This window comes from Mauremys mutica, chromosome 4, assembly GCF_020497125.1.
Source record: "Mauremys mutica isolate MM-2020 ecotype Southern chromosome 4, ASM2049712v1, whole genome shotgun sequence".
NCBI classification, from domain to species: Eukaryota; Metazoa; Chordata; order Testudines; family Geoemydidae; genus Mauremys; species Mauremys mutica.
Window position 1 is genome coordinate 12230260 of NC_059075.1, and position 26451 is coordinate 12256710.

Genomic DNA, 26451 nt, shown 5'->3' on the forward strand with positions numbered 1-26451 from the left:
GGGTAAGGGCAGGTGGTAGTGCTGTGCTTCACAGCCCTGGGTACCCTGGGAAGTGTCACAGTAGATAGTGAATAGGATGGGAGAAAGCCCATGTTTGATAGATTACACCGCTGTTTATAGATCCCCAGAATAACAATGGGGATAGTAACACCCTTTAATTCAATGTCATTTGGTTGTAATAGTGTCCCAGCTTGTCTATGAATGTAGACTCCTGAGCGTCAAAAAACTGGCATCGTGAACTTTCCATGCTGACATTCATAAATCTGCCTCTGTGGTCCACGAGTGCCTGCATAACAATGGAGTAGTACTCTTTGTGGTTTATGTACTCGTGCTCCTTGAGGAGGGCAAATTATAGGCACCTGAATGCCATCAATAGCCCCGCCACAGTCAGGAAACCCCGTTCTCTCAAAGTCAGCAGTTACCTTTGGAATAGCTTTAATGTCAACCACTTTGGGGTAAACCACCATGCCTGTTTGCCTCCACTTTACCCACAGTCGACTTTCCAACCCCAAACTGTTTGCCAATGGACCTCTAGCAGTCTGGAGTAGCCAGCGTCCAGACAGCTCTAGCAGCCTGCTTCTGGACTGCCAAGAGTGACCTCAGATGTGTCTCTTTATGCTGGAGGATGTGGGCGAGTTGCTCACAAAGCTCCAGAAATGTTGCTTTCTTCATGCAAAAGTTCTGGACCCACTGCTGGTCATCCCAAGCCTGCATGATGTTGTGTTCCCACCAGTCTGTGCTTGTGGCCTTGCACCAGAAGCAGTGGTCTACGTAGGGGGCATCAGCAGCTATCAGAATTACACTGAGCAGCAGGATTGAACAGAGATGGATTAGAGTCTCATACGGATTCCCCTGCCAGGGCCAGGGGCGGCTCCAGGCCCCAGCATGCCAAGCGCGTGCTTGGGGCAGCATGCCGCGGGGGGTGCTCTGCCGGTCGCCAGGAGGGCGGCAGGCGGCTCCGGCAGACCTCCCGCAGGCGTCCCTGCAGAGGGTCCGCTGGTCCCGTGGCTTCGGTGGGGCATCCGCAGGCGTGCCTGAGGGAGGTCCACCGGAGCCGCGGGACCAGTGGACCCTCCGCAGGCACGTCTGCAGGAGGTCCACCGGAGCCGGGGGACCAGCGACTGGCAGAGCGCCCCGCGGCGTGCCGCTGTGCTTGGGGCGGCGAAATCGCTAGAGCCGCCCCGGTCAGGGCAGGGCCCCTCTCATCTCTGCTTGTGTTCCAAGCAGCGGATCCTGGTCTCAGCTCCGTTGCCTGTTGGGCACTGCTGTGGGGTGGATCAGAGCTCCTAACTGCCGTGTGTTGTCTGTCCCGCCCCCTCTCCCTGCAAGTTGGACAGGAAGCAACCGTGCAACAGCCTTGGTCCGGAGCTGAGTGTGGGGCGTGTCAATCCCAATCCCTATCCTAGGCTGCGCTGGGCTGGACGGACTGTACCGGATGATGAGACAACCCCCACCCCACCCCCCAGTAACCCTGTGAGCAGGTTTGGCCTTGGCAGGGAGGTGGAAGTGAGAATGCCTGCTTCTGCCTCCTTGCTGTTGGGAAAATGGCAGCATTCGGAGGGGAGAGGGAAAAAGACTCGGCAGCCACGTATATCCTGTTAAATTTAAACACCCATGACCATGCTATGAATTTTTTTTTAAAAAACCCAACCCCTCAGTTTTCTCAGAGCGATAATTATATGCTATAGTTTTATGGGGGTGTGTGTGCCAATGAGAGTTAACGTAAAGATTGGTTTAACATAAAAGAGAGTCTGCAGCAATCTGATAATATTTGTACTGCCTATTTTAAGGGATGTTTTTGTTCATTTTATTTGGGTAAAAGGTGGCTTGGCACTAATGAACACTACCTTTTTAATGCTGTATTTATCTTTTGGAAAGGTTCCCTGGTGTTGTTAAATCACCCCAAATCAGGACTATTATTATCTGAATCTTTTGAAGAAAATATATATGCCAAAAAGTGTGTGGTGTGATGTGATGTGATGGTGGGGGAGGGATATTGGGAACAAATAGGAATGGTATTAATACCTGTTTCCTCTTGCCTCAGGTTTCAAACTCAAAGAGTTTTAAAAATGTATAACTAGACTTCTCTTTGAACTATACCTGAGCTACAGAGTCTAATTTTTTTCCTCAGGTTCAAAGTGATTTGGAAGCAAAAGTTAGCTCCGTTTCAGAATTGCTCAGTAAACTGCAGGAGACAGACAAGCAGCTACAACGCGTTGCAGAACAGCAAACAAATATAAAGGCTCAACAACAGGAGAGATCCCGTTGTCATGACAGAGTCAACGAGCTTGAAAAACAGATGACTGTGTTCATGGAACAGCGGATTCAGCATCTTGAAAAGTTACAACAGCAACAAATACATGTCCAGGTACCTGCATGGAAACACAGAGCTTCTTGCTGTTTCTCTGCCTCTGTGTCTTGGTGTTAGTTATACTGAAGTTTGTTGTTAAATTTCTTTAATTGAGTAAATCTGCAACCGTACTTTCACATGTATGAGATTGTTATTGTGCCCATATGTCTATGCCAGGGGGATTAGTTTGGTGGCTTCTTACCTGTCTAAGCAGTTAAAATTGCAGAGGAGAATGTGTGGTATAGGACAGAGAGGTTTTATGACCTAGTTCCAGAGAGGGAGGATGAACCAGTGGTTAGGGAGGTTTGTGGTTAGCCTAAACCTGGAGAATGGAGTTCAAATTCCTGATCTGCCACAGACTTCCTGTTTGACCTTGAGCAAGTCACTTGGCTTCTCTGTTTTAGTTCTTCATCTGTAAAATGAGGGTAACAACACTTCCCTACCTCATAGGGGTGTTGTGAAGATAAATACATTAGATTGTGAGGCCATTGGATACCACTGTCATGGGAACAAGTAACTTAGACTGTTTGGGAAGTTTTCAACTTAATAACAGTGCAGTCAGGCATGTGTGTATGTGATTGTAGCGTAGATAGACATACCTGAGCTAGCTTTAATCTGCAGTGGATCAGCATCAGTATGCATTTCAGTGAAGACTAGCCCCGGGAGTAATTACCCATAGTTCTGGATGGGTTTGAACAATCTGCACTGAAGCGTGAGCTGCCATAGCTTCACTGCTCCACTACCCGGGCTAGCTAGATTAAAGCTAAATTCGGTATGTCTACCTGAGCTGCAATCACAGAGTGGACATACCCTAAGAATTTGGGGAAAAAATCCCTCTTATGCTACTGTCTGTGTTTTTGGGAACCAGCCAGAATGCGAATACTTATTTCCCTCCTTTTTTGGAGGGGGGAGAGATTCCTATATGTCAGTTTTGTTTTATTCTACCTTTCAAAACAATGATCAAGTATTAGTTTTCTTAGCCTGCTGCCTATCATTTTTTCCCCCAGATTTCAATTAGTACAAATATATTACATATTTGCTTGTTCAGATTGTTTGTTTGTTTAATACCTATAATTCCTTTTTTTTTTTTAAATTAACTTTATACCTTTTGTCTCTTAGTCTCATCTCATTAGCTCTGCAATCAACACAGGTGGTTTCCAACCAGTTAACATACCATCTTCCAATTTGGTGGCAAAGCATTCCACAAACCCAGAACTACAGCAGCCACTTACCAGCCAAGTCTCTTCATGTCATAGGAATTTATTCTCTACCAATGCTGTGCCCACCCAAGGTGAATAATTCAGTTAATTTAGATATTCAGTTTTATTTCTGTCTTAATCTTGCTTTCATAAATTTAGGACCACATATTACTAAGGAATAACAAATATTTTTGCACAACTGATTTTATCTTCATTAATACAGTGCGTACTACATAAACTAAAAACCACATTTATATCAAATTAAAGTGAGATTTTGGTATTTAGTGGATTCTTATGCTCACCCAACTGATTATATTTGAGAGGCCCAAGACTGTTTTATAAAAGAGAGTGAATGTGGAAACTTGTACACTGCCTGACCGTGCTGTACCGGGCCCTGGACTCTTGTTAGGGTGTGTCTTCACTGGGTGTGACATCTCCCAGGGTGCAATTTGGACTGTGGAATCGCTGTGCTCCCTTAACTCTTTAGCCTAGGTCTTCTCTTACACTGCTATACTAGTGAAAAGTAGCCCCTCCAGGTTTTGCTTTCAAACAGCCATCAGCATTGGGGGAGGGATCGCTCAGTGGTTTGAGCATTGGCCTGCTAAACCCAGGGTTGTGAGTTCAATCCTTGAGGAGGCCACTTAGGGATCTGGGGCAAAAATTGGTCCTGCTAGTGAAGGCAGGGGGCTGGACTCGATGACCTTTCAAGGTCCCTTCCAGTTCTAGGAGATTGGTATATCTCCAATTATTACCTTACCTTTATGTAAGGCACACCCAGCTAAGTTACATGAATATTCTCCTACCCACTCATGAACTGTAAACAGGGAAACACCTGCAAATCCCCCCAGCCTTGCACCCCAGAAATGTGCGTCTTGGACAGAGCAAGCTCATAAGTCCATCATTTTATCAAAGAAAATGAATATTCACCAGCCCTTCTTAACCCGTGCAGAGATTCCCCAAAAACTTCAGTCAAAGCAGACTGGTTTAGATAAAATATAAAAACAAGTTAATTAACTATAGAAAGAAAGATTTTAAGTGATTATAAGTGATACAGGCATAAAAGGTCAGAATTGGTTACAAAAAGAAATAAAATGATAAAATCGCAATATAATTTCTAAACTTTACCAAGTTAAGTAAAATTTGAAACAAACAGCTTTTCTCGCCCCTCTGAATGTTGCCCGCAGTTCACAGTTCTTAGTACGTAGGCTGGATACCTTCCCCAGCTGGGACCAATCCCCCCAGTTCAAAGTCTTTCAAGCAATCTTATTTCACTGGAGGTGGGGAAGGAGAGAGGTAATGGAGAAGCCATTGTCTCTTATTTTATACCCTCCTCCTCTTCTTGAGGAACAACCCCACCCCCACCCCCTGCTGGGGTATACACAGAGAAGTCTCCTGTGTATGTGCGATTCAAAGCGTGTCTCAGATGAATTGTAAATTTCTTGCTCGCACCTTCTGTGTACATGACATTTGGGATGACGTGCCAGGCCTTTGTTGTTTCTGAGAAGCTGGTCTGTGGGCATTTCCCAGACTCCCCAAATGTTGAGTAACAAAGTAATCATAGCAAAATCTCATAACTCCATATACAATGATGATACACACATGCTAATGTGATAATAAAGGTCAGTAGCTCATGAGTTTTTAAATGATACCTCACAAGGCATACTTTGTACAAAATATATAACCACAGAATAGTGGTAAATAAGGCGGTTACAGGGGGTTATTTTGAGGTACAGTGTGTCACACAGGGGCTGGAAGGTGTAATTTCCAGCTTGGGTAGACATACCTGTGCTGGCTCTGGTTGAGCTAGCGTGTTAAAAATACAAGTGTAGCTGTGGCAGCGTGAGCTCAGGGAGGGGCTAGCTGCCCCGAGTAAGATCGTATTCGAACCTTAGGTACAGACTTGTGCCTAGCCCCTGCTGCTGCTCATGCCGCAGCAGGTACACTTCTATTTTTAGCATGCCAGCTGGATCAGAGCTAGCGTGGTATGTCTACCCGAGCTGGGAACAACACCTTCCAGCTCCAGTGTAGACATATTCCACTTACTTTCCTCAATACCAAAGTTACTACCTATTTTAAAAAAATTTGTCTTGCTAATGGAAATGTTTTATATTTCTGTGGGGATTTTTTAAACTTCTGTTTGCTTTTGAAGAGTTTGTTTTTTCCTTTTCAAAATCTTTTAACTTTGGATTTAAAGAAAAATTGTTCATTTTTTTTCCTGAATTTAAGCATATTCAAGTCAATTTGGAAATTATGGCGTTCGTACACAGAAATCGCCTCTGAAGACACCAGCTCCTCGGAGATATGCTCCTGTACCTGTATCAAAAGACGTGAAAATCTCTCAGAAAATTTCAAAGAAAGAGAGACCTATAGCAGAAAAGGAAAATGTGCCCAAATCAGCATATGGAGGTGTTGTGGGTAAGTGTCAGAGGAAAGTTCAGAAATAGCCTTCCTTTGTGCCTTCACTGATATGGGCATGGCCAGTGGCTGCTATTGCTTGTATCATCTTCACGTTCTCTAAAGACCGTTCTTATTGGATTACCTGAATCTAGGCATACACATTCAACATTTCTAAAAATGTGTTTGGTGAAGAGTTAGTGCTGGCATTAAATTAACGACTCCCGGAGTTCAAGGCAGTACTGTTAATGAACACTCTGGATGAGCTTCCCCACTGTCTTGCCATTGCATTTTGACCCTAACATTAAATATCCAAGTAACTAATGAAGGGTTGTTGTCAAGTTGGAGGCAGGCGTTGAGTGGGGTCTATTCTGTGTCCAATAGTATTTAATATTTTCATGTTAGACTTGAAGGATGAAGTGTGGTGAGTGTGGTATTTAATGGCCCTATATGTTACTCCTTACTCAAGCAAAACTTGTGACTTCTGAGTAAGGAATGTTGAAGGGATCCCAAAACATGCATGATGCGCACCTTACAGGCCTTTCAGACACTTGAGAGGGTAGAATTAAAGTGCAGTTCAGCCTTCATTACAGTGGTAGAATGAGCTTATATAAAATGCAGTAAAGTCAAGTGTAAGGTGGTTTGTGTAGGAATGCAGTATCATACCCACGAATATTGAATAGGGGAGTACTGGCTAGGTCAGAAGAGTTACAATGGTAGATAAATTGAACACTGTCACAAAAAGGCAGATGGTACACTGGATTGCATTGATAAAAACAGAGTATGTTGACCAAAGGAAGTGTTTAACAGCCCTACTTGGTACTGGCTTGGCAGCCCAGAATTCAGTTTTCAGCACCTTATTGAAAAAGCACAAAGACTTGGTTATGTTTGTGTGACCGTTGAGGATATCTGAAAAAAATCCAGCCCTTGCACTCTTACCCTGTGGACAAAATGCTTGTCTGTCACTTGGTTACTTCCTGCATAGACTACTGAAACCTCCCCTCTGGCCTCCCAGATTTCCCTCTTGCTCCTCTCCAGTCCGTACAGAATGGCCCTGCTGAAATAATCTTTCTTGCCCACTGCTTGGACCATGTCACTCCATCTTTGAATCCTTTTCCTGGCTTCTTACCTTCTGTATCAGAATGAATCTTCTCATCATTCATCCCTGACTACATCTCTGTTCTTGTTGTTTACTATTTCCTTATATGCTCTCAGTGCTCCATTAGTTAATTCCACTTGCCCTCTCCTTTTCTGCATTTTTCCATTCCCTATCCTGGTGTGCTAGGCATCTATCGTTCTCTTCAAGTCTGAGAGCATCAAAAAGAAACCCACATCAATAAAAAGCCACCCACTATAAGATGGAATCAAAAAATCCCCAAATGGTCCAAGACAAAATGTTTCTCTGAGTGTGGTTGTTGTGGCAGTGGCAGTGTTAGTGGTGGTTGTCTTACTGTTTAGACTTATACAATTCTCAAGTTTTAGGGTCTGGAGTCATTCTGAAGGTTAGTTTACACTACAAAGGCTTTGCTGAAATAGCTATACTAGGAAAATGACTCTTGCCTGTATAAGTTGTGTTGACATGGGTGTTTATGCCATCATGTTTGTCAGTTAGGGGGTTGATTTTCATGTATTTATTTATTAGAGGGGTAGCCGTGCTAGTCTGGATCTGTAAAAAGCAACAGAGTCCTGTGGCACCTTATAGACTAACAGATGTATTGGAGCATAAGCTTTCGTGCGTGAATACTCACTTCGTCAGATGTCTGCTTATGCTCCAGTACATCTGTTAGTCTGTAAGGTGCCAAAGGACTCTTCATTTATTTATTTAACACTCGTAACTGACATAGCTATGCCAGCAAAACTTTGTAGTATAGACCTGGCCTGAGGGCCCCATCTCTAAATATACGAATATTAAATAAAATACACTGATTCACTGGTCTCGTGAAAACAGTTTGTTTCATTTGCCATGTGTTGTATGGTTTCCAATCTTAGGGTGTTCCTAGAATAATAGAATCATAGATTATTAGGGTTGGAAGGGACCTCAGGAGATCATCTAGTCCAATCCCCTGCAGTCGCATAGAAATCATAAATAAAATAACATGTTTACCTGAATGTTTTTTAGGCATAGCATGTTCTTCGGTGCTGTAAAAGTGCATTAGTGATTATCTTTGTTGATTCATGGAGAAAGGGTGATAGGCAAATATAATCCCTATATTTTAAAAGGGGGGAACAAAGAGGACCCAGGGAATAAGAGATCAGTCAGTATAACTTTAATACCTGGAAAGATACTGTAACAAATGATTAAGCAATCAATTTGGGAGTATCTAGAGAATAATAAGGTGATAAGTAATAGCCAACAAGGATTTGTCAACAATAAGTCATGCCAAACCAACCTAATTTCCTTCTTTGATAGGGTTACTGACCTAATGGATGGGGATAATTTCTGATGGTGATATATTCTGATTTTAGCAAGGCTTTAAACACAGTCCCACATAATAGTCTCATAAGCAAATGGGGGAAATGGGTTCTAGATGAAATTACTATAAGGTGCAGGTCCAACTGGTTGAAAAACCATACTGAAAGAGTAGTTTGGTTCACTGTCAAGCTGGGAGAACGTAACTAATAGGATCCTCCCCGGCGTCTGTCCTTAGGGCCGGTACTATTCAATAATTTCATTAATGACTTTAGATAATGAAATGGAGAGTACACTTATAAAATTGATGTGTGACACCAAGCTGAAAGGTGTTGCAAGCACTTTGGAGGACAGGATTAGAATTCAAAAGGACATTATTAAATTTTAGAATTGGGCTGAAATCAACAAGATTAACTCAGTCAAGACAAGTGGAAAGTACTACAGTTAGGAATTAAAAATCAAACGCTCAGCTATAAAATGAAGAATAATTAGCTAGGCAATAGTATTGCTGAAAAGGATATAGGGTTATAGAGGATCAGAAATTGAATATGAGCCAACAGCATGATGCAGTTGTGAAAAAGACCACTATTCTGGGGTGTATTAACAGGAGTGTCCTCACAGGAAGATATTGTTCCATCTTACTTGACACTGGTGAGGCCTCAGCTGTAGTACTGTGTCCAATTCTGGTTGCCGCTATTTGGGAACAATGTGGACAAATTGGAGAGAGTCTGGAGGAGAACAACAAAAATGATAAAAAGTTTAGAAAACCTGACCTATAAGGAAAGATTAAAAAAAACTGGGCATGTTTAGTCTTGAGAAAAGGAGACTGACTGGGGACCTGATAACAGTCTTCAAATATGTCAAGGGCTGTTATAAAGCTGTTGTTCTCCATGTCTGCCGAAGGTAGAACAAGAAGTAATGGGCTTAATGTGCAGGAAATGTGTTCTAGCTTAGATATTAGAAAAAACCTTCTAACTGTACGGGTTGTTAAGAACTAGAATAGGTTACCACAGAATGTTGTAGAATTCTTACAATTGGAGGTTTTGAAAAACAGTTTGGGCAAACACCTGTCAGGGATGGTCTAGGTATACTTGGCTCTGCCTCATCGTGGGGGGCGGGGGAGGTTGGGTCTGGACTAGATGACCTCTTGAGGTCCCTTCCAGCGCTATATTTCTAGGATTCTGTGATTTTTAGAACCAAATTGGTAAATAGTTTCCATTGCAATATTCTCATAAATCTAGTTAAATAATAGTGGATATTTTTTTTTAAATGAATGAAATATTTATTTCTTGAAATGAAAATAAGCCACTTAAATTTATTAAATATGCTTAATAATAATGTTGTTTATGTTTTTCCTATTGTAGGTGGAGGGAGACTTCTGGAGCAGATTCTGAATTCTCAAGAAACTCCATTGAGACAAACTGAATCTTCTGAGAAGTCGTCATTAAACAACACCAAAATGGCCTGGCATTCTGAGAGAGAGTGGTAAGTAAATGTGACTGAATCAGAAGTTCATACAGACTTTTTATTTTTAATATGACATAGGTGTGTGCTAGACAGTGGTTCTCAACCAGGGGTACGTGTACCCCTGGGGCTATTCAAAGGTCTTCCAGGGGATACTCAACTCATCTAGATGAATGTTTCTCAACCTGGGGGTTGCAGGACAGGGATTTCGGGGATTGCAAGCATACGGCCAGCATTGGGGGTGGCAAGCAAGGCAATTGCCCAGGGCCTCACACCAGAGGGGGCCTGTGAAGCTAAGTTACGTGCTTCAGCCCCAGGTGGCGGCCCTTCGGCTTCAGCCCTGGGCAGTGGGGCTTCATCTTCAGACAAGGCTCATAAGTGAAAAACAAGCTGAAGTATCACACTGAAACGTAAGTACAATATTTATAATCTATATCAATTTTATTTTATAATTATATGCTAAAAATGAGAACATCAGCAATTTGTCAGTCATAATGTGCTGTGACACTTGTATTTTTATGTCCGATTTTGTAAGCAAGTAGTTTTTCAGTGAGGTGAAACTTGGGGTACACAAGACAAATCACACTCCTGAAAAGGGTACAGTAGTCTGGAAAGGCTGAGAACCACTGTAATAGGTAGGAGATGCACTAGAGCAGTGATTCTCAACCTATTTACCATTGTGGGCTGCGTATGCAGCTCTTTATGTGTTATGTGGGCTGCATCCACACAATATATATACTACCTGTATGGCTCTGAGGATGTCACATGGGCCACAACTGTGTGCTGATTGGGCCACGGCTTGAGAACCACTGCATTAGAGAGATTGGGTCTGGGCCTTGGGTCTGACTAAGATGTGCTTGGTGCAGGACCCAAAAAGGGGAAGCAAAGGTGGCTTTATACTATCATTGTGCTTCCATGATCTCCAGGGCTGCTAAGGGCTTGTTTTTACAACAGCATAAGGAACCTTAGGACAAGTGTAAGTAATGATGGCTGGTAACCAGTCTCCCAAAGGGCTGAAAGGGCTCACTGGAGTATATTCCCTGGCTTGTAGAGGGCTGGAATGTAGTGGTTTAGAGCCAGTTATATTGGAAGTGTTCCAATAGGGGGTTCCCCAGGCCAATGTAATTCTCCATTTTCCAGTTAGGGTAGCTTTTGGCCACTTTGCATTAAGGTGTTTTATCAGAAACTGCTATCTGGTTCATATACTGTCTTAAAAATAATGTATGGATGTTCTTTAAAACTGCATCTAGAAGGAAAATTAACTATTAGTGCAGTCAGTTTCTAAGCCTCAGGACAGGTCAGGAAATTTTATCCTTCCTGTCTGAAGAACCCGCTTCCAGATTACGCTTTTGTTGTCATGATTTCACTATGTTTTTATATATTACACTGATGGCTTGAACATGTAATCTGAGGGGGAGCACTTTGCACCATATTTAATTAACAGTCAAATTATACCTTAAATTCAAATTGAAATCATTGAAGTAACATTGGAAAATTGAGAAACTTTTCACTTTAGAAATTAATTAATCACTGCTGTTTTTCTATCTTGTTCCTAATAGTGCAAACACTGTAACTATTAAACAAAAGAAGCAATATGGCCAAGGCCTCTGTGAGAAGAAGCAATTTCCTTTCTGTGTAAAGGTTTGATACTTGTGCAGAGTTCAAATCCATGTTAAAATTTTCAAATTAGAAGCTAGTTGTTTCTAAAGTAAGTCAAGAAGCTGTGAGATTTTAGTAATATGTAATCTTCTCAGCAGGCCTCCTGCCCTGCGAACTGACTCATTCCCTGCCTTTGAAGGCCCCCTCCAAGATTACAATTCAATTAATAAAACAGTGAAGAAAGCGGAAGATGTGCTTCAAGATCTTGGCCAGCTGAAAAGAGAAATGCATGGCATGCTACAGGTAAAGTGGGTGACCATATTGTTGGAATGACTAACCATTTCAATAAGAAAAATAAGCAAATGCAAGCAGAATTATGATATCTAGTACCAACAAAGATTGCCCTTGCTTCCAACTCTCCAAACAGAATTATGTTTACAAAATGACTTGGCTGGAAGTTGTAACCTGCTTGCCTGAAAAGGGTTCTGGGTCTGGGATATAATTATCTCCCAATAAACATACATTTGTTTCTGGATTATAAAGCCACTATGTTATTTTACCAAAGCAGTAACTTTAAAAATCCAGTCTCTACAGTAATAGTATTAGTAAAGTACTTTTTCTTCCATGTTTTTAAAATGTTTTAATTTTTAAATGCTGCTTTCTGCTGTCCTCTCTTCTCTCCCCGCAGTATTCTAACTGCAGACCTGATTGAGCCATTCACATTTCAGAGAGAACAGTCTTTGGCTTATTGCATTTATTAAATGTGGGGGATGATTTAAACCAGTCCTTTTCCTACCTTGTCAGCTGCTTCTTGTGATAAAATAGCCCAGTTTCCAGAGTTCAGCCTGGGGCGCTGTTACTTGCATGTTTGTTCTTCTGCTGAGCCTAGTTCCTTTTACTGAAGCGGGTCTCTGCTGGCAGCAGTGAAGATTGGTCGCTGGCTTTTAAAAATGAAGAAGCTTTAGCTATTTATGTGCATCTAATATTTTATTTATGATACCTAGATGAAACAATTTAGAACAATGTAGTACTACAGAGCTAAGATGCCTTAAATGAAAAAATATCTAGTGCTATATCTATAGTGCCACTGCTTTGGAGCTACATCAGTATCAGAAGGTGATAGCATTATCTGTGGAACAGAGTAGACTAGCTCTCCTCTGGCAGTACTTTGGAAATATTGGAGCACCTGCCTTAAAAAGACAGAAGAGGAGAAAGGGATGGCAGTTTAAACAAGGGCAAGGGGTGAAAGAATCTCCTCTGTTTAATTAGTGGAATAAGCAAAGACAAACACAGATACCCTTCAGGCTTCCCCGTGTAGTGTTTGTAGCAAATCAGCTTGACAGGTTAGGAAGAAAAGTCATCTGGAAGACAGATGAGAATTTTAGCAGAGGTGGAGTTGAGGTAGAGGGGGCGGAGGGTGGGTACATAGGCAGTGTTGAGAAGCCAGTGGTAGGTAGATTTGCAGACACAGAAGAAGTAAGAGGAAAAGAAGAGTTTGGGCTCAAACATGATTCCAGCTTAGAAAATGTAGACAAATAGAAAGTCTGAGACAATGAAGCATGGTCCAGTAGTTAGGGCACAACCCTAGGACTTGGGAGACCCAGGTTCAATCCTCTGCTTTGCCACAGACTGGCTGTCCTTGGGAAAGTCACTTTGTCTCTCTGTGCCTTAGTTCCCCATCTATAAAATGGGAATAAATAGCTCTTCGCTACTTAATGGGGGTGTTGTGAGGATAAAGACATTAAATATTGTGAGGTGCTCAGATACTCTGGTAATGGGGGCCACATAAGTACCATAGACGGATAGGTGAGATGAAGGAAATGGAGTTGTGCTTGAGGATGCTCCTCTTGCCCGAGAGAAGCATGCTGAGACATCAGACAAGATATTTTACCTAGACTTTTTATTCACCTAACTTCTAAATACTGAATTTAATTCTGATAGATACTTATTGTTGAAGTTTCAAAGAACCTTTTTCTGTCTTTTTCCCGCCCTGCCCAGGAAGCAAAAGCATGGAAATCGGACATGAATGATTTTGTTAAGGTATAGTGGGATTTTTTACATTTAATTTATAGAAACTCTGTTGTTTCCTTTATCTTAATCTTTTCAAAAGTTGTCTGTTACATCCTGAGCAAATAGCCCAGAGTACGGTTTGAGTAGTTCTGTGACTTTTGATGTTCTGTTTTAGTGAAATATACTTGGGAAAGCAGACTATAAATGCTGCCCCCCCTAAATCTATATCAGGTGGATTGCTAATGTGATAACTGTTTTGTGCTCTGTTTGTATATATAAATACACCACAGCTAAATTCTTGATGATGCACCTTTATCACTAATTTCAGATGTTTTACTGAGCACATATTTTAACCTTCGCTTTTGTTCTTAAATTAAAATTTACATGAAGGTGATAGATAATTTGTGGTATATCCATTCCTCCCCAGGCAGTATCAAGCCCCATGCATTGAAGCATAGGGCTCTCTTTTGTCTTGTCAAACAAGAGACTTTTTCCAAAGTGGCTCTCCACCATCAGCAGCTGCTCTATGAATGCCACCAACAACCTTGAATTGTTCTCACTCTGTCCCACGGCAGTCTGTCTTCCAAGCAATCGTCATGTTCCCCACTCATTTGGGTCTTCTTGTAGCTCTTCAAATATGCCAGGATTGTGCACCCTGTGCTTGCAATGGTCACAATAGTAGTGCAGAGCTGGGCAGGCACCATGCTTCTGTCAGAGATGGCGGACATCAAAGAGGGCCACACCGGTTTGTGGGATTTTGAAAAAAAGACATGAAAATTATCAGATATAGATAACATTATGGGATGGAGACAGTTACAAACTGGGAAGTTGACTCCATGCTCCCAGTCACCCCTGCACAACTCATTTCAACCTCATGATGCATCGCCAAAACTTCCCAAAAGACAGTGTACTGGACTGTGGCGAGTTGCAAAGTGGGATATCTACCCATGGTGCATTGTACTCTGCACCCGTACAAGCACTGCTGGTGAGTATGTTACTCTGGGGGAATTCTGTGCATCTGCAGATGTGCAGAATTCCTCTGTCTCACGTAATTTTGTATTTTCCCGCATAAAATACATTTTGCCGAAGAAGTGCTGCGGTTCTGCCTTTGTCCCACCAGAGGCCGCTGTGGTGCCAGAAGAGCCAGCTGCGTTCATGCCTGCTGTTCTAGCACCACAGCGGCCTCTGGTGAGCAAAAGGCAGAACCGCAGCACTTCTTCGGCAAAATGTATTTTATGCGGGAAAATACAAAATTCTATGCCCAAGAGTAGAAGTTCATCAGCGCATCCTTCCCGCAGAGCCAGGTTAGGACAGAGTAGGGCACACAGGGCTGCTGGGTTCACAGACTGGGATTCAGAATGGCTAGTGGGAGGGACATACTGACACATGGGCTCAGGAGCTAGTGGGGTGATGGCCTTGATCCTGGGGATGGGGGAGGGGGGCTGCAGAGACCCATGGGGACAGGAGCAGACATGCCTGACTGAATGGGAAAGGCTTAGGATCAGCCAGGGCCTGCATGGCGGAGGCTTCCCAACACCCTAACAATCCTCCTCCCCAAGAAAACTCCCACCCACACCCAACACCAAAAAGGTTCGCTCCTAGGCTCCTTCCCTCTCCCTCAGCTCCTCTGTTATCCCTGACTTCACCAAGCCTTTGCCCTGCTTCTGACAGGTGCAGGAAATACAGTTCTGTATTGTAATTTAAATGAATTACACAACGTTCTGTATTAATATGCCTAGTAAGAAATCTCTTTGTCAAAAAAAAAAATTACCAGAATCTTTTTTTTTTTTTTTTGGTCTGTATTGTTAGACATACATGCTGACAGATTCTTTGAAATAAATTACCAAAATAATTGAAACTGGCATGATTATATTGTGTTGTTTTGAAAAATAAGATTTGCAGAATGTTCAAATATTGTGTGCAGAATTTTTAAATGTTTTGGCACAGAATTCTCCCAGGAGTAGTATGTGCACCACTGACCCACGGAGCCAAGTATGCAGGTGCACAAGTGCTATACTAACTGCCTCAACTGGATGCCGACATAACTTGAGTCAACATAAGTTTCTAGTGTAGACAAGGCCTAAGAAGTGGCCTGGGGTCACTTTAGCTGGTCATTAGCATGTCCAGAAGAGCATTGTTATCTGCCTGCATCTCTTCCCCACTTCTTTTCTTGGAGATCAAACGTCATCTTTTGTGTACTTCCAGACAAGAGTATGAAGCCCAATCATTGTTCCAGTCTCTGTGTTCTTGTGCATTGGTGTCCTTTGTGTTCATACTTAGTGGTTTAATTACTAATTTTGTTTTCAACTTGGTGAAATGTTTTGCAAACTAAATGGCTTTTAATAGTTTTTTCAGTATTTCATATAAAGAAGTAAACATCAGTGGCATATGGCGCTACTGAGTCACGTAGTGCTATGTTACCTGGTGTTCCTTAGGACCAGATTGATTTCAGAGGGAGTTATGTGCCTTTATCGGGGGCAGAATTTAATCCTTATTCTTTTAGAATGAATTATGCTTTAATGCTGTTGTACAGAGAGATTAACATGTGATTTCTACTCCTTACATTTAATAGTTTCATCTTTTTCACATGCTATATTGCTTTCCTATTTTATCAGCATTGTGCCTCAGATATGGTATAGTATACTTTTATGTTTGACAAGTTTCAGATCTCCTTCCATTAGTTTGCAAGACACTGATCTCTCTTTAGTTTAGGTTTAAAGTCAATGGCAGTTGCTCTCCACCTTATTAGATTGGGCCTTAGAATTGATGATAGATCAACAGTAGATCAGATTAATGTACTCTGTTTAGAAAAATGATTTAGTATGTTAATAATAATAATTGTTTTCCTTAAATTTTAGCCAACAAACCCTGTTGTTGCACCTAGTCTTGCTGAATGTCATCAGGTCTCCAAGCCATCTATTCTTCAGACAGTTAAAGCACCAAAATCCGTGTTGAAGGATGCTGAAAGGATTTTAAGAGGAGTACAAAACAATAAAAAAGTCCTTGAAGAAAATTTGGAAGCCATTATTCGTGCAAAAGATGGCGATGCCATGTATACCTTTATTAATGCTTTGACTACAAACAGGTGGGAATTTCATTTAATCTTCCATGCTGCTACCCACTCTACTCTACTCATAGTACTAGTTAAAAAATATCGAACTGGTTTAGAGCAGAAGTGAAGGCAGCTATATCGAAAAAAGGGGAAGTTGATAGTAATGAATATAAATCAGAAGCTAGGATTGTAGAAAATTGATAAGGGAGGCAAAGGGACATCTGTGGCCACCAGAGTTCAGGAAAATAAGGAGGTTAAATGTACAAGGGGGAAAAAATGCCAGCAATGACATTAGTCCACAACTAAATGGAAATGATAGAATTAGGAATAATAATGCAAAAAAGATAGAAGTGTTTTGTGTCAGGATCCCTGGGGTGCAGCCTGGGACTGTGGGACCGCTACGCCCCCTTAACTCTCTCCAGCCTGGGCGCTCTCTCTCAATGCTTTGCTGCTGATAAGCAGCAAACCTCTCCAGGCCCTATTATCACTCAGCATAACAACATATGGAGCCCCACACCCAGCTAGATTGTATGAATGCTCCCAGTGCCACTCATGAATCACACAGAGAAAGGTACCAGCCAAATCCCTCCCAGCACTGTACCCCAGGAATATACCATCTTGCACTGCTCATCAAATTTATCAATTGGTTCTCCACTTCATCAATGGAAAGTGGATATACACTGGCCTTTGCAAACCTGAGCAGATTTACCACACACTTCAGGCAAACTCACTGGTAGAGATAAACATGAAAACTAATTTACTGGCTACAAAAGAGAGATTGTAAGTGTTTATAAGTGATAGGCAAAAAGTCAGAGTGGGTTACCAAAATAAAATAAAATATAAACATGCAGTCTAAACTCTCAACCCTATTAGATTGGGCAACATCTAGATTAAGCAATTTTTCTCACCCCACTCAATATTGCCGTTCATAGTACACAGGTATCGCCCTTGAAACCTGGGCCAGTCCCCTCTGTTGGAGTCTTCAGAGTGTCCTTGTTGCTTGCAGTATAGGTGGGGGAAGGAGAAAGGCCAACCATGAGGCCCCTGAGTTCTGTTTTATACCCTCAGTCCATGTGCCTGGAGAACACAAGTCCAGGCATGTCTGGTGGGCATTGCTGAGTCTCCAGACAAGGTTGAGCAATTCCTCTGGTGTGACCTTATGCAGGCGAGTCATTGAATTGTAGCTCCCTTGCTGGACAATGGCTGTTTAATGGTTGTTTGACTCCTGCCTGGGCGTTGGTTACTTTCCTTGGCATTGTCTCTGGAGAGCTAGTATCTGGGTTTTTTCCAAACTCTCAGCATATTTTAGTGACAGCCATACAGCACAAGTCTCATAACTTCATGCGCATTAATTATATACGTGTTAAGATAGAACAGTGACTTTCAGCACCTTTCCCCTGATACTTCAGATGACCTGCTTTATATACAATATCACAATTATATACAAATGAGGAATATGTGGGTTACAGGACGCTCTCCCAAGGTATAGAATGTCACATGTTCAATAAATACTTGTTCTGTATTTGGGAAAAACAGATGACGTTATCATATAATATGATGATGGCAACACTCTTTGTAGTCGTATCTTGAAAGGATGTTAAACAGCAGCTACTGAAGTTAGACATTTTAAAATCAGAAATCCAGATAACTTGCATCAAAGAGTTTTAAAGGAGCTCGCTGAGGAGCTCACTGGACTGCTAATGTTGATTTTCTGCAAGTCTTGGATCACTGGGGAAGTTCCAGAAGACTGGAAGAAAGCTAATGTAGTGGTGATATTTTAAAAGGCTAAGAAGGATGATTCTTTTAATGATAGGCATTCTGAGGTTAACCCTAGGCAAGATAATATAGCGTCTGATACAGGGCATGATTAATAAAGAATTAAAGGAGGACGATAAAATTAATGACAATCAACATGGGTTTATGGAAAGTAGATCCTGTCAAACTAACTTGATGTATATTTTTGATGAGATTACAAGTTTGGTTGATAAAGATAATAATGTTGATGTAATATACTTAGAAATCTGTAAGGCATTTGACTCGGTACAGGATGACATTTTGATTATTAAAAACTGGCCTTAACTTCATGTTTCATATGATACTAGTAAAGAAAGTCAGACTGTCTTCAGAACAGCCATGGTTTAAACGTTTGTCTGATTGCTTTTGTTATTGCTACTCCTTGTAGCAGGCTCACAATTTCAAGGTCCTATTGGGGCTCATTCAGTCAATATATGTCTAAAACTGTAGCCAGCCTCTCTGCAGATAGTACAATGACATGCACCAGTATAACAAGCCAGGTATATTTATTTTCTGTTCAGATTAGCAAAGCTGCCATAGAGAATAATCTGCATACTTTCTCAATGCACTATTGCTTGCTCTCTGTCTTGTGACATGAATCTGATTTTGACCATTACAGAACCTGTTTCCATGTTGTGAGCACCCAATCTTTCTCATACCTTTGTTTTTTTTAGGATGTCTCTATAGTTTCTGTTCTAGATATTTTATCAGTTACTTAAATAAAATTATATATGAAAAATATATTTTGGTGGTAATTAAACTCTCATCTCTTTGCTGTCTTGAATGAAACTAGTCTCCCTTTTGTAAAGATTTTCTGGGAATGGGAATCCATAATAATTCCTTTTTGGAGAAAAAGACTTCCCTGTCTTTAAATACTCATTTGCTCACTCTCCCCCACCAAATTGGGAATATGTTTTTCATTCTCTCTTGCTTTTTGTTCAAAAAAGGAACATATGAGGCAATAGGGACTGCTATAGCATCTCATGAGAGTAAGTGCATGGCACCTACTTGTGAGACAGATTAATGGTGCTCTAGGGCATAGAAATATGGGAGCTTCCAACAATGATATACTAGAAGCACAGGTGCAGGCATGGGAAAGTAGTATGAATACGTTCAATATCTTCCAAGATCAAGAATTGTAGGTAAGTTAATAGTCTTATTTTCCCTGTGCTTTTTAAAGCCTCCCTCAGAACAGGTCACTACATTCTCAGGAACTAACTCATCACAGTTTGAGAAACATTGACCTAACATAGCTCTTTCTTCTTTGTGTTTCAGACATGTAATGGAGGAGATTCGTATCAGAAAGACGGTAGATGAGTGGATTAAAGCAATCAGTGTGGAAATTCAGGTATGGCTGGAAGAAAATGTTTGAGTTAGTTTCTCTCATTGTAAGACACTCTCGTGGTTTTTTAAAATGTAGACTGTTGTTAAATATTGTTCACTCTCAATATGAAAACATCAGGAGACTATTAGGCCAATTTGTAGCTCAACAACAAAATGTCCACACCTATTTTAAAACTTGTTCAGCTTAATGAAAGTCACTACATCACAGTTACTGTTTAACATGAAAAACAAACCATTTGTCAGAACTTCAAAGTTGCCCCCAGCCTTTCCTGATAGACTTAAACATAAAATCTCGTTTGACAATGTTTCCATTTGATCTTTAGGCAGAAATGGCAAAAAATGATTATGAACAAACACAATATAATAAAAAAGATCCAAAGACTCTATGGATCAAGAGAACACAGAACACCAGGGATATGAAGACCAACAAAGAAATTAAAGCAAAAACTCAAGGATCCTTAACAAAGAAGTATTTATCGGCTGCTAAGCCGTCTCAGAAGCAGTCAGAGGATAACTTTAGAAGACAGAGCTTGAGAAGTTACTCAGTTTCTGAAACTTTGCTGAAGAAAGAAGGAAGGGCAGAGGTAAAGGGTTTTGTTTGTTATTTGTAGTTCCTTCTGGTAATGATTGCCCTACTTCAGTTTCCAGGAGAGAACTGAATTGGAACTGTCAGTGTCCTGCTTTATGATTGACAGTAATTAAAATGTTCACATGTAAGGCAAATATTCCTCTACATACAGTGCTAGTTGGGTAGTATCTGGAATACTGCACATTTAATTCTGGACAATTATGCTATAAGGCACAGAATTTGTAGGGTTTGTTTAAAGGGTTGTTTGAGCGTGCATTACTTCATATATAATTAATATTACCATAAATGCAAATTTAAAATAAAATGGCTCCCTCCTTTGGGTTTCCATTGTGAGGACTGACTTTATTTTTATGCTTGAAGAATACAGCGTTTATTGGCGCTTAATAAATAATATGTAACAGGGTATAAAAAGGTATAGTTGATTGTATACTTGATACTGATTTATGCAAAAGTTGTTATGCATAATGACAACTAATTTATCAAATTACATAGGAAGTAAAAAAAAAAAGCCAAGATTTACAGTTCATCTAACTGTTTCATTTCTGTATCTTATTTGTCCATAATACATCACAAAATATAAAACTGCTGGAAAAAATGTGTAGCAATAATTACACATTTAGTTCTTCACATATGAAAAATTTAGAAATGGCTTTTTTTTTTTGTGTGCAGGGACCTCTGAAAGCAAGTGCTGTGGTACAGAATGAAGAGTATCTGTCCCAGGTATATGGGAAACCAATTTACCAGGGCCACCGCAGCACACTTAAAAAAGCGCCATATCTCAGGTTCAACTCTCCTTCACCGAAATCCAAACCTCAAAGACCAAAAGTTATAGAGTGTGTTAGGGGTAAGTAATCCTTTGACATATATGTTTAAATTATAAACAGGGGTGTCTCTCGTCACTTCCCATTCGGTGCTTACTTTCAGGGTTTTCTTTTCAAATTCCTTACAGCAGATTCAGTTGCTGGTTTACAACGGGCACACTCTTCAAGTTAAGCTTTAATGGGTTGTGATAACTTTTTCCTCTCGTTATTTGAGAGAGAACCTTTTTGAAATGCATCCCCGGTACATGTTGTAAAATCAGCAAAGTTATATTACAGGCATAGTTATGATATTCAGACTTGTGATGGAAATTCGTCTTCAGGCTTCTGCTTATAGTCTCTCCTCTTAATATGCATGTAATGCTCTGAAGGTGGTTTTTTGTTTTGTTTTTGTTACTCTATCAAACTTTAGATCCCATCTCTTTCAAAACTGTCATTTTTTATGAGAGATTAGCAATCTATGATCAATTCAATATATGCTTTTACTGTGTTTTAAGAAATATATAGTTGAAATATTACACTTGTCATATCTCCATAGTTAGAGTTGCATTTAAAATGGGGTTTACAGTGTAGCAAATATCATCTGTTTTTCTATACATGTAGGTGGCCTTTAAGTGTGAAATCATAGAACTAGAAGGGACCTCGAGAGGTCATCTAGTCCAGTCCCCTGCGCTCTTGGCAGGACTAAGTATTGTCTAGAAGTCTAGACCATCCCTGACAGGTGTTTGTCTAACCTGCTCTTAAAAATCTCCAATAGTGGTGATCCACAACCTCCCTAGGCAATTTATTCCAGTGCTTAACCACCCTGACACGAAGTTTTTCCTAATGTCCAACCTAAACCACCCTTGCTGCAATTTAAGCCCGTTGCTTCTTGTCCTATCCTCAGAGGTTAAAAAAAAACAATTTTTCTTCCTCCTCCTTGTAACAACCTTTTACGTACTTGAAAACTATTATCATGTCCCCTCTCAGTCTTCTCTTTTCCAGACTAAACAAACCCAATTTTTTCAATCTTCACTCATAGGGTGTGTTTTCTAAACCTTTAATCATTTTTGTCGCGCTTCTCTGGACTCTCTCCAATTTGTCCACATCCTTCCTGAAATGTGGTGCCCAGAACTGGACCCAATACTCCAGAAGAGGCCTAATCAGCGCAGAATAGAGTGGAAGAATTACTTCTCGTGTCTTGCTTACAACACTTCTGTTAATACATCTCAGAATGATGTTTGCTTTTTTTGCAACAGTGTTGCACTGTTGACTTATTTAGCTTGTGGTCCACTATGTCATATGGCACCCACATCCCTTTCTGCAGTACTCCTTCTTAGGCAGTCATTTCCCATTTTGTATGTATGCAACTGATTGTTCATTCCTAAATGGAATACTTTGCATTTGTCTTTATTTAATTTCATCCTGTTTACTTCAGACTATTTCTACAGTTTGTCCAGATCATTTTGAATTTTAATCCTATCCCCTAAAGCACTTGCACCCCCTCCCAGCTTGGAATCATCCGCAAACTTAGGTGTACTCTCTATGCCATTATCTAAATCATTGATGAAGATATTGAACAGAACCGGACCCAGAATTGATCCCTGCGGACCTCACTTGTTATGCCCTTCCAGCGTGACTGTGACCCACTGATAACTACTCTCTGGGAACGGTTTTCCAACCAGTTTTGCACCCACTTTATATTACTTCCATCTAGGTTTCATTTCACTAGTTTGTGTATGAGACGGTCATGCAAGACAGTATCCAAAGCTTTGTTAAAGTCAAGATATACCACATCTACCCTTATCCAGAAGACTTGTTACCCTGTCAAAGAAAGCTATCAGGTTGGTTTGACACAATTTTTTTTTGACAAATCCATGCTGTTACTTATCACCTTATTATCTTCTAGATGTTTGCAAATTGATTGCTTAATTACTTGCTTCATTATCTTTCCGGTTCAGAAGTTAAGCTGACTGGTCTGTAATTCCCCAGGTTGTCCTTATTTCCCTTTTAATAGATTGGCACTATATTTGCCCTTTTCCAGTCTTCTGTAATCTCTCCCATCTTCCATGACTTTTCAACGGTAATTGCTAATGGCTCATATATCTCCTCAGTTAGGTCCTTGAGTATTCTAAAATGCATTTCATCAGGCCCTGGTGACTTGAAGACATCTAATTTGTCTAAGTAATTTTTAACTTGTTTTTTCCCTATTTTAGCCTTTTCTGATCCTACCTCATTTTCATTGACATTCACCACCAACCTTCTTGGTGAAAACCAAAACAAAGAAATCATTAAGCACCTCTGCCATTTCCACATTTTCTGTTATTCTCCCCCCCTCCCTTGAGTAATGAGCCTTCCTTATCCTTAGTCTTCCTCTAGCTTCTACCGTATTTGTAGAATGTTTTGTTGTTACCTTTCATGTCTCTAGCTAGTTTGATCTTGTTTGATCTCTCACATAGTTTTAGTTCTTATGCCCTTTGAAATGTCTATGTGGTTTGTGTTTCTACATTAAAATGTTTGAAGTTGTTGCTGAAATTTGTCTGTGGCAATCAAACTTTTTAAATCAGCTGGTTACTTTTAAAAAACATTATCTCATTTCACAAAAGCTTTCAGAGAGATGAATCCTGATCTGATCTGGTCCGAGGACTAACTTTTAGGATTATGGGTAGGATTAACTTTTGCCATTATTCTTCATAACTTAAAGTTTTCCTTTAGCAAAACCTGGGGACCGTGCTCCCTCAAAGAAACTCATAAAGAATTGCCCTCTATCAAAATGGTTGCTATCTCCCATTGTTCTTAATACAACTGAAGCTATTGGAGATCTGTTTTTGTATAGTCTGTACAGGAGGAAGTTTAGCAAATATGGCCATCCCCCTGAATCATTCCCTGTGAAAGTGACACTAAGCTGGCCTTTAAGGTTTGAGGAGGCAGAGGGGGTCACTGGGAGAATCCAGAAACAAGGGGAGTCCGAGAAGCAAGAAGGAAACCTAGGAGAGTTGGAGGGGAATAGGATGTGCAGGAGGGGAAAAATGGGGACATGTGTAGCAGACATGTAGGGGAATGTAGGAGGAAGCCAGAGAAATAGGAGAGGAAGTGGGGAAGAATATGAAGAGTAGGAAGCCGGGAGAGCAAGCATAAGGAGGAGTATAGAAGACAAGACACTATGGGAGACTGGAGGGAGAATGTGAGTTACCAAATGATTACATTAACTTCTCTCAATGTCAATGTGTGGATATTCAGTGTGGTGAAGGTAGTGTGCAAAAGGGAACGCTGATGTGATTGGGAGAAATAGTTGGTTAGGGTGCTGAGGCAGTTAAAGGCTAGAGTGTATGATTTGTTGCATACATGATTGAGGTAGGGATAAAGTGCATATCTGGGGGTGGAAGAGTAGAGTACATATGATGAGTTGTTTTAACATTTCATTTATTTGCTTTTGTGGCTTGTTGTCAAGGTGGGTTGCATAGAAACCATCTCTGTTTCGTAACAGAGCTTTTTGTGTATTAACTACAGTGAGTGTTGTCAATGTGCCATATGCCGTATAAACAGAGATTGACTGGTTGAAGATGGTTAATTCTGACACTTTTTTTTTTTTAAGCAAAAACAGATCAGTTTAGGAAAAAGGTCAGACTGTGCTTTAAATGTCACATGGTAATTATGATTAACAATTTAGTGGATCAAAGAGTAGTAATGACTTGTTGTGACAGGGTCCCTGGGGTGCAACCTGGACTGTGGGACTGCTGAGCCCTCTGTCCCACCAACCTGGTGTAATAAAAGTATCATAAAATAATGGAGTTATCCTGTAGTTGGAACTCTGTGCAAGTTACACTGATCTCTCTGTATCTTGATAATAAATAAACTAAGACATGTTTATTTTCTCTTTAGGGGAAGAAGGTGGGAATATACTGTGTCATTTCATGAGCATTTACTGTAAATAGAGCTTCCATAGAGTTAATCTAGTCCTAAGCTTTCCAGCTGAGCTAGGATGGCACTTGACTGGTACTTAAAATACCTAATTTTATTATCCGTCTTTGCCAGAGACTTCTTGGGTTGACCTTGGGCAAGTTGCTTAAATCTTCTGTGCTTCAATTCCTTGTTAGTAAAATGGATGAAATAATACTTTCCAATAGGTATTGGGAATAATTTGTTCATGTTTTTGTGAGGTGCTGATATACTAGTGGTATAGACTAGATACTTGTAGACTGTTATCAAGTGACCCTTTAACTTTCTCTTTGTTAAGCTAAATAGATAGACTCAAGAGTTCAATCATTATAAGGCATGTTTTCTAATCACTTCAATCATTCTTGTGGCTGTTCTCTGAGCGCTGTCCAATTTATCAACATCCTTTTTGATTCCCGCTCCTGGAGATTGCATACCATGTTACATAGACCACAGAACCATTGAAAGTAGTTAGCCTCATGGTTGATTGTCAAGAAAATCTAATTTTATTAAAGTGACTCCCCTTCACTAGTAGCATATTTAGGTCATGTTAAATTTAGTGTTGCAACAAGGATTCTCCTAGTTAAGGCTGAAATGGACATTTTTAGATAGTCTTTTCAGTCATTTATAACTTGCTCAACAGTTTTCCTTTGCAACTAAACTTCCATGAATAATGCTTGATATCAGTGCAAGAATTCTCCTAGGAAGTTGCGGGTGGAGAAATCCATCTATTCCAGGGTAATCTGAGTGTGTGAAGGAGGTTTTTTTGTTTGTTTGTTTGTTTTTTTAAAGAATAATTTTTTTGTGCTTGGCTAATTGTAACTGAAAAAGATCTTAAGTTTTAAATGCATCATGTTTTACACGTATGTTTAATCAAAAATCCAGTGTCTGCTAAATTTGAATGATTTTTTTTCTTTTCAAGAGAAAGAAATAGTTAAAAGCACTTGAAAATCATGTTCAGAGAATGTACCAAGAAATTCAGATTGCTCTGTATGTCTGCTCAGTCCTAATTGTTATTTACCACTCTGCCAGTCTTTGTGTCATTGCAAATATTTATCATCAGTGATTTTATATGCTCTTCTGGATCGTCAATGAAAATGTTTAATAGGATTGGGCCTGCTACCTATTCTTGTAGAACCCACTAGGAACCTCCCCAATTTGAGGATGTTTCCTCATTGACAACTAATTTTTGAGATCTGTCAGTTAGCCACTTCTTAATCCATTTAATGTGTGGTTTATTGTTATTGTATAGTGCTATTTTTTTAATATTGGTGTGAATCTAGAGTAACTTCAGTTCATTAATTATCCTGGATTTACCCTAGTATCATTGAGAGCAGAATTTCTCCCTTAAATCATAAAGAGTAAACATATCTGTAACATCTTAGATGATTATTTAGCGTGGTCAGGCTAGTGTTGCTATGTGAGAACATAAGAATGGCCATACTGGGGCAGACCAATGGTCCGTCTAGCCCCACTCTCCTGCCTTATGAAAGGGGACAGGGCCACGTGCGTC

The 26451-nt window shown here is 40.5% G+C and overlaps 1 protein-coding gene across 8 annotated transcripts in view; it reads left to right on the forward strand.

Annotated features, from left to right (window-relative positions):
• Positions 1–26451, forward strand: part of KIAA0586 (KIAA0586 ortholog) — a 117638-nt gene that overhangs the window by 13224 nt on the left and 77963 nt on the right. For 7 of the 8 annotated variants that reach the window (XM_045014226.1, XM_045014225.1, XM_045014224.1 and 4 more), the window contains 10 exons: positions 2132–2368; positions 3470–3641; positions 5776–5964; positions 9718–9838; positions 11572–11719; positions 13415–13456; positions 16285–16511; positions 19548–19620; positions 19940–20200; positions 20875–21049. In XM_045014226.1, coding sequence (XP_044870161.1) covers positions 2132–2368; positions 3470–3641; positions 5776–5964; positions 9718–9838; positions 11572–11719; positions 13415–13456; positions 16285–16511; positions 19548–19620; positions 19940–20200; positions 20875–21049 — 1645 coding nt within the window. The remainder of the gene's footprint in view (positions 1–2131; positions 2369–3469; positions 3642–5775; positions 5965–9717; positions 9839–11571; positions 11720–13414; positions 13457–16284; positions 16512–19547; positions 19621–19939; positions 20201–20874; positions 21050–26451) is intronic. The other variant, XM_045014223.1, reaches the window with a different exon arrangement.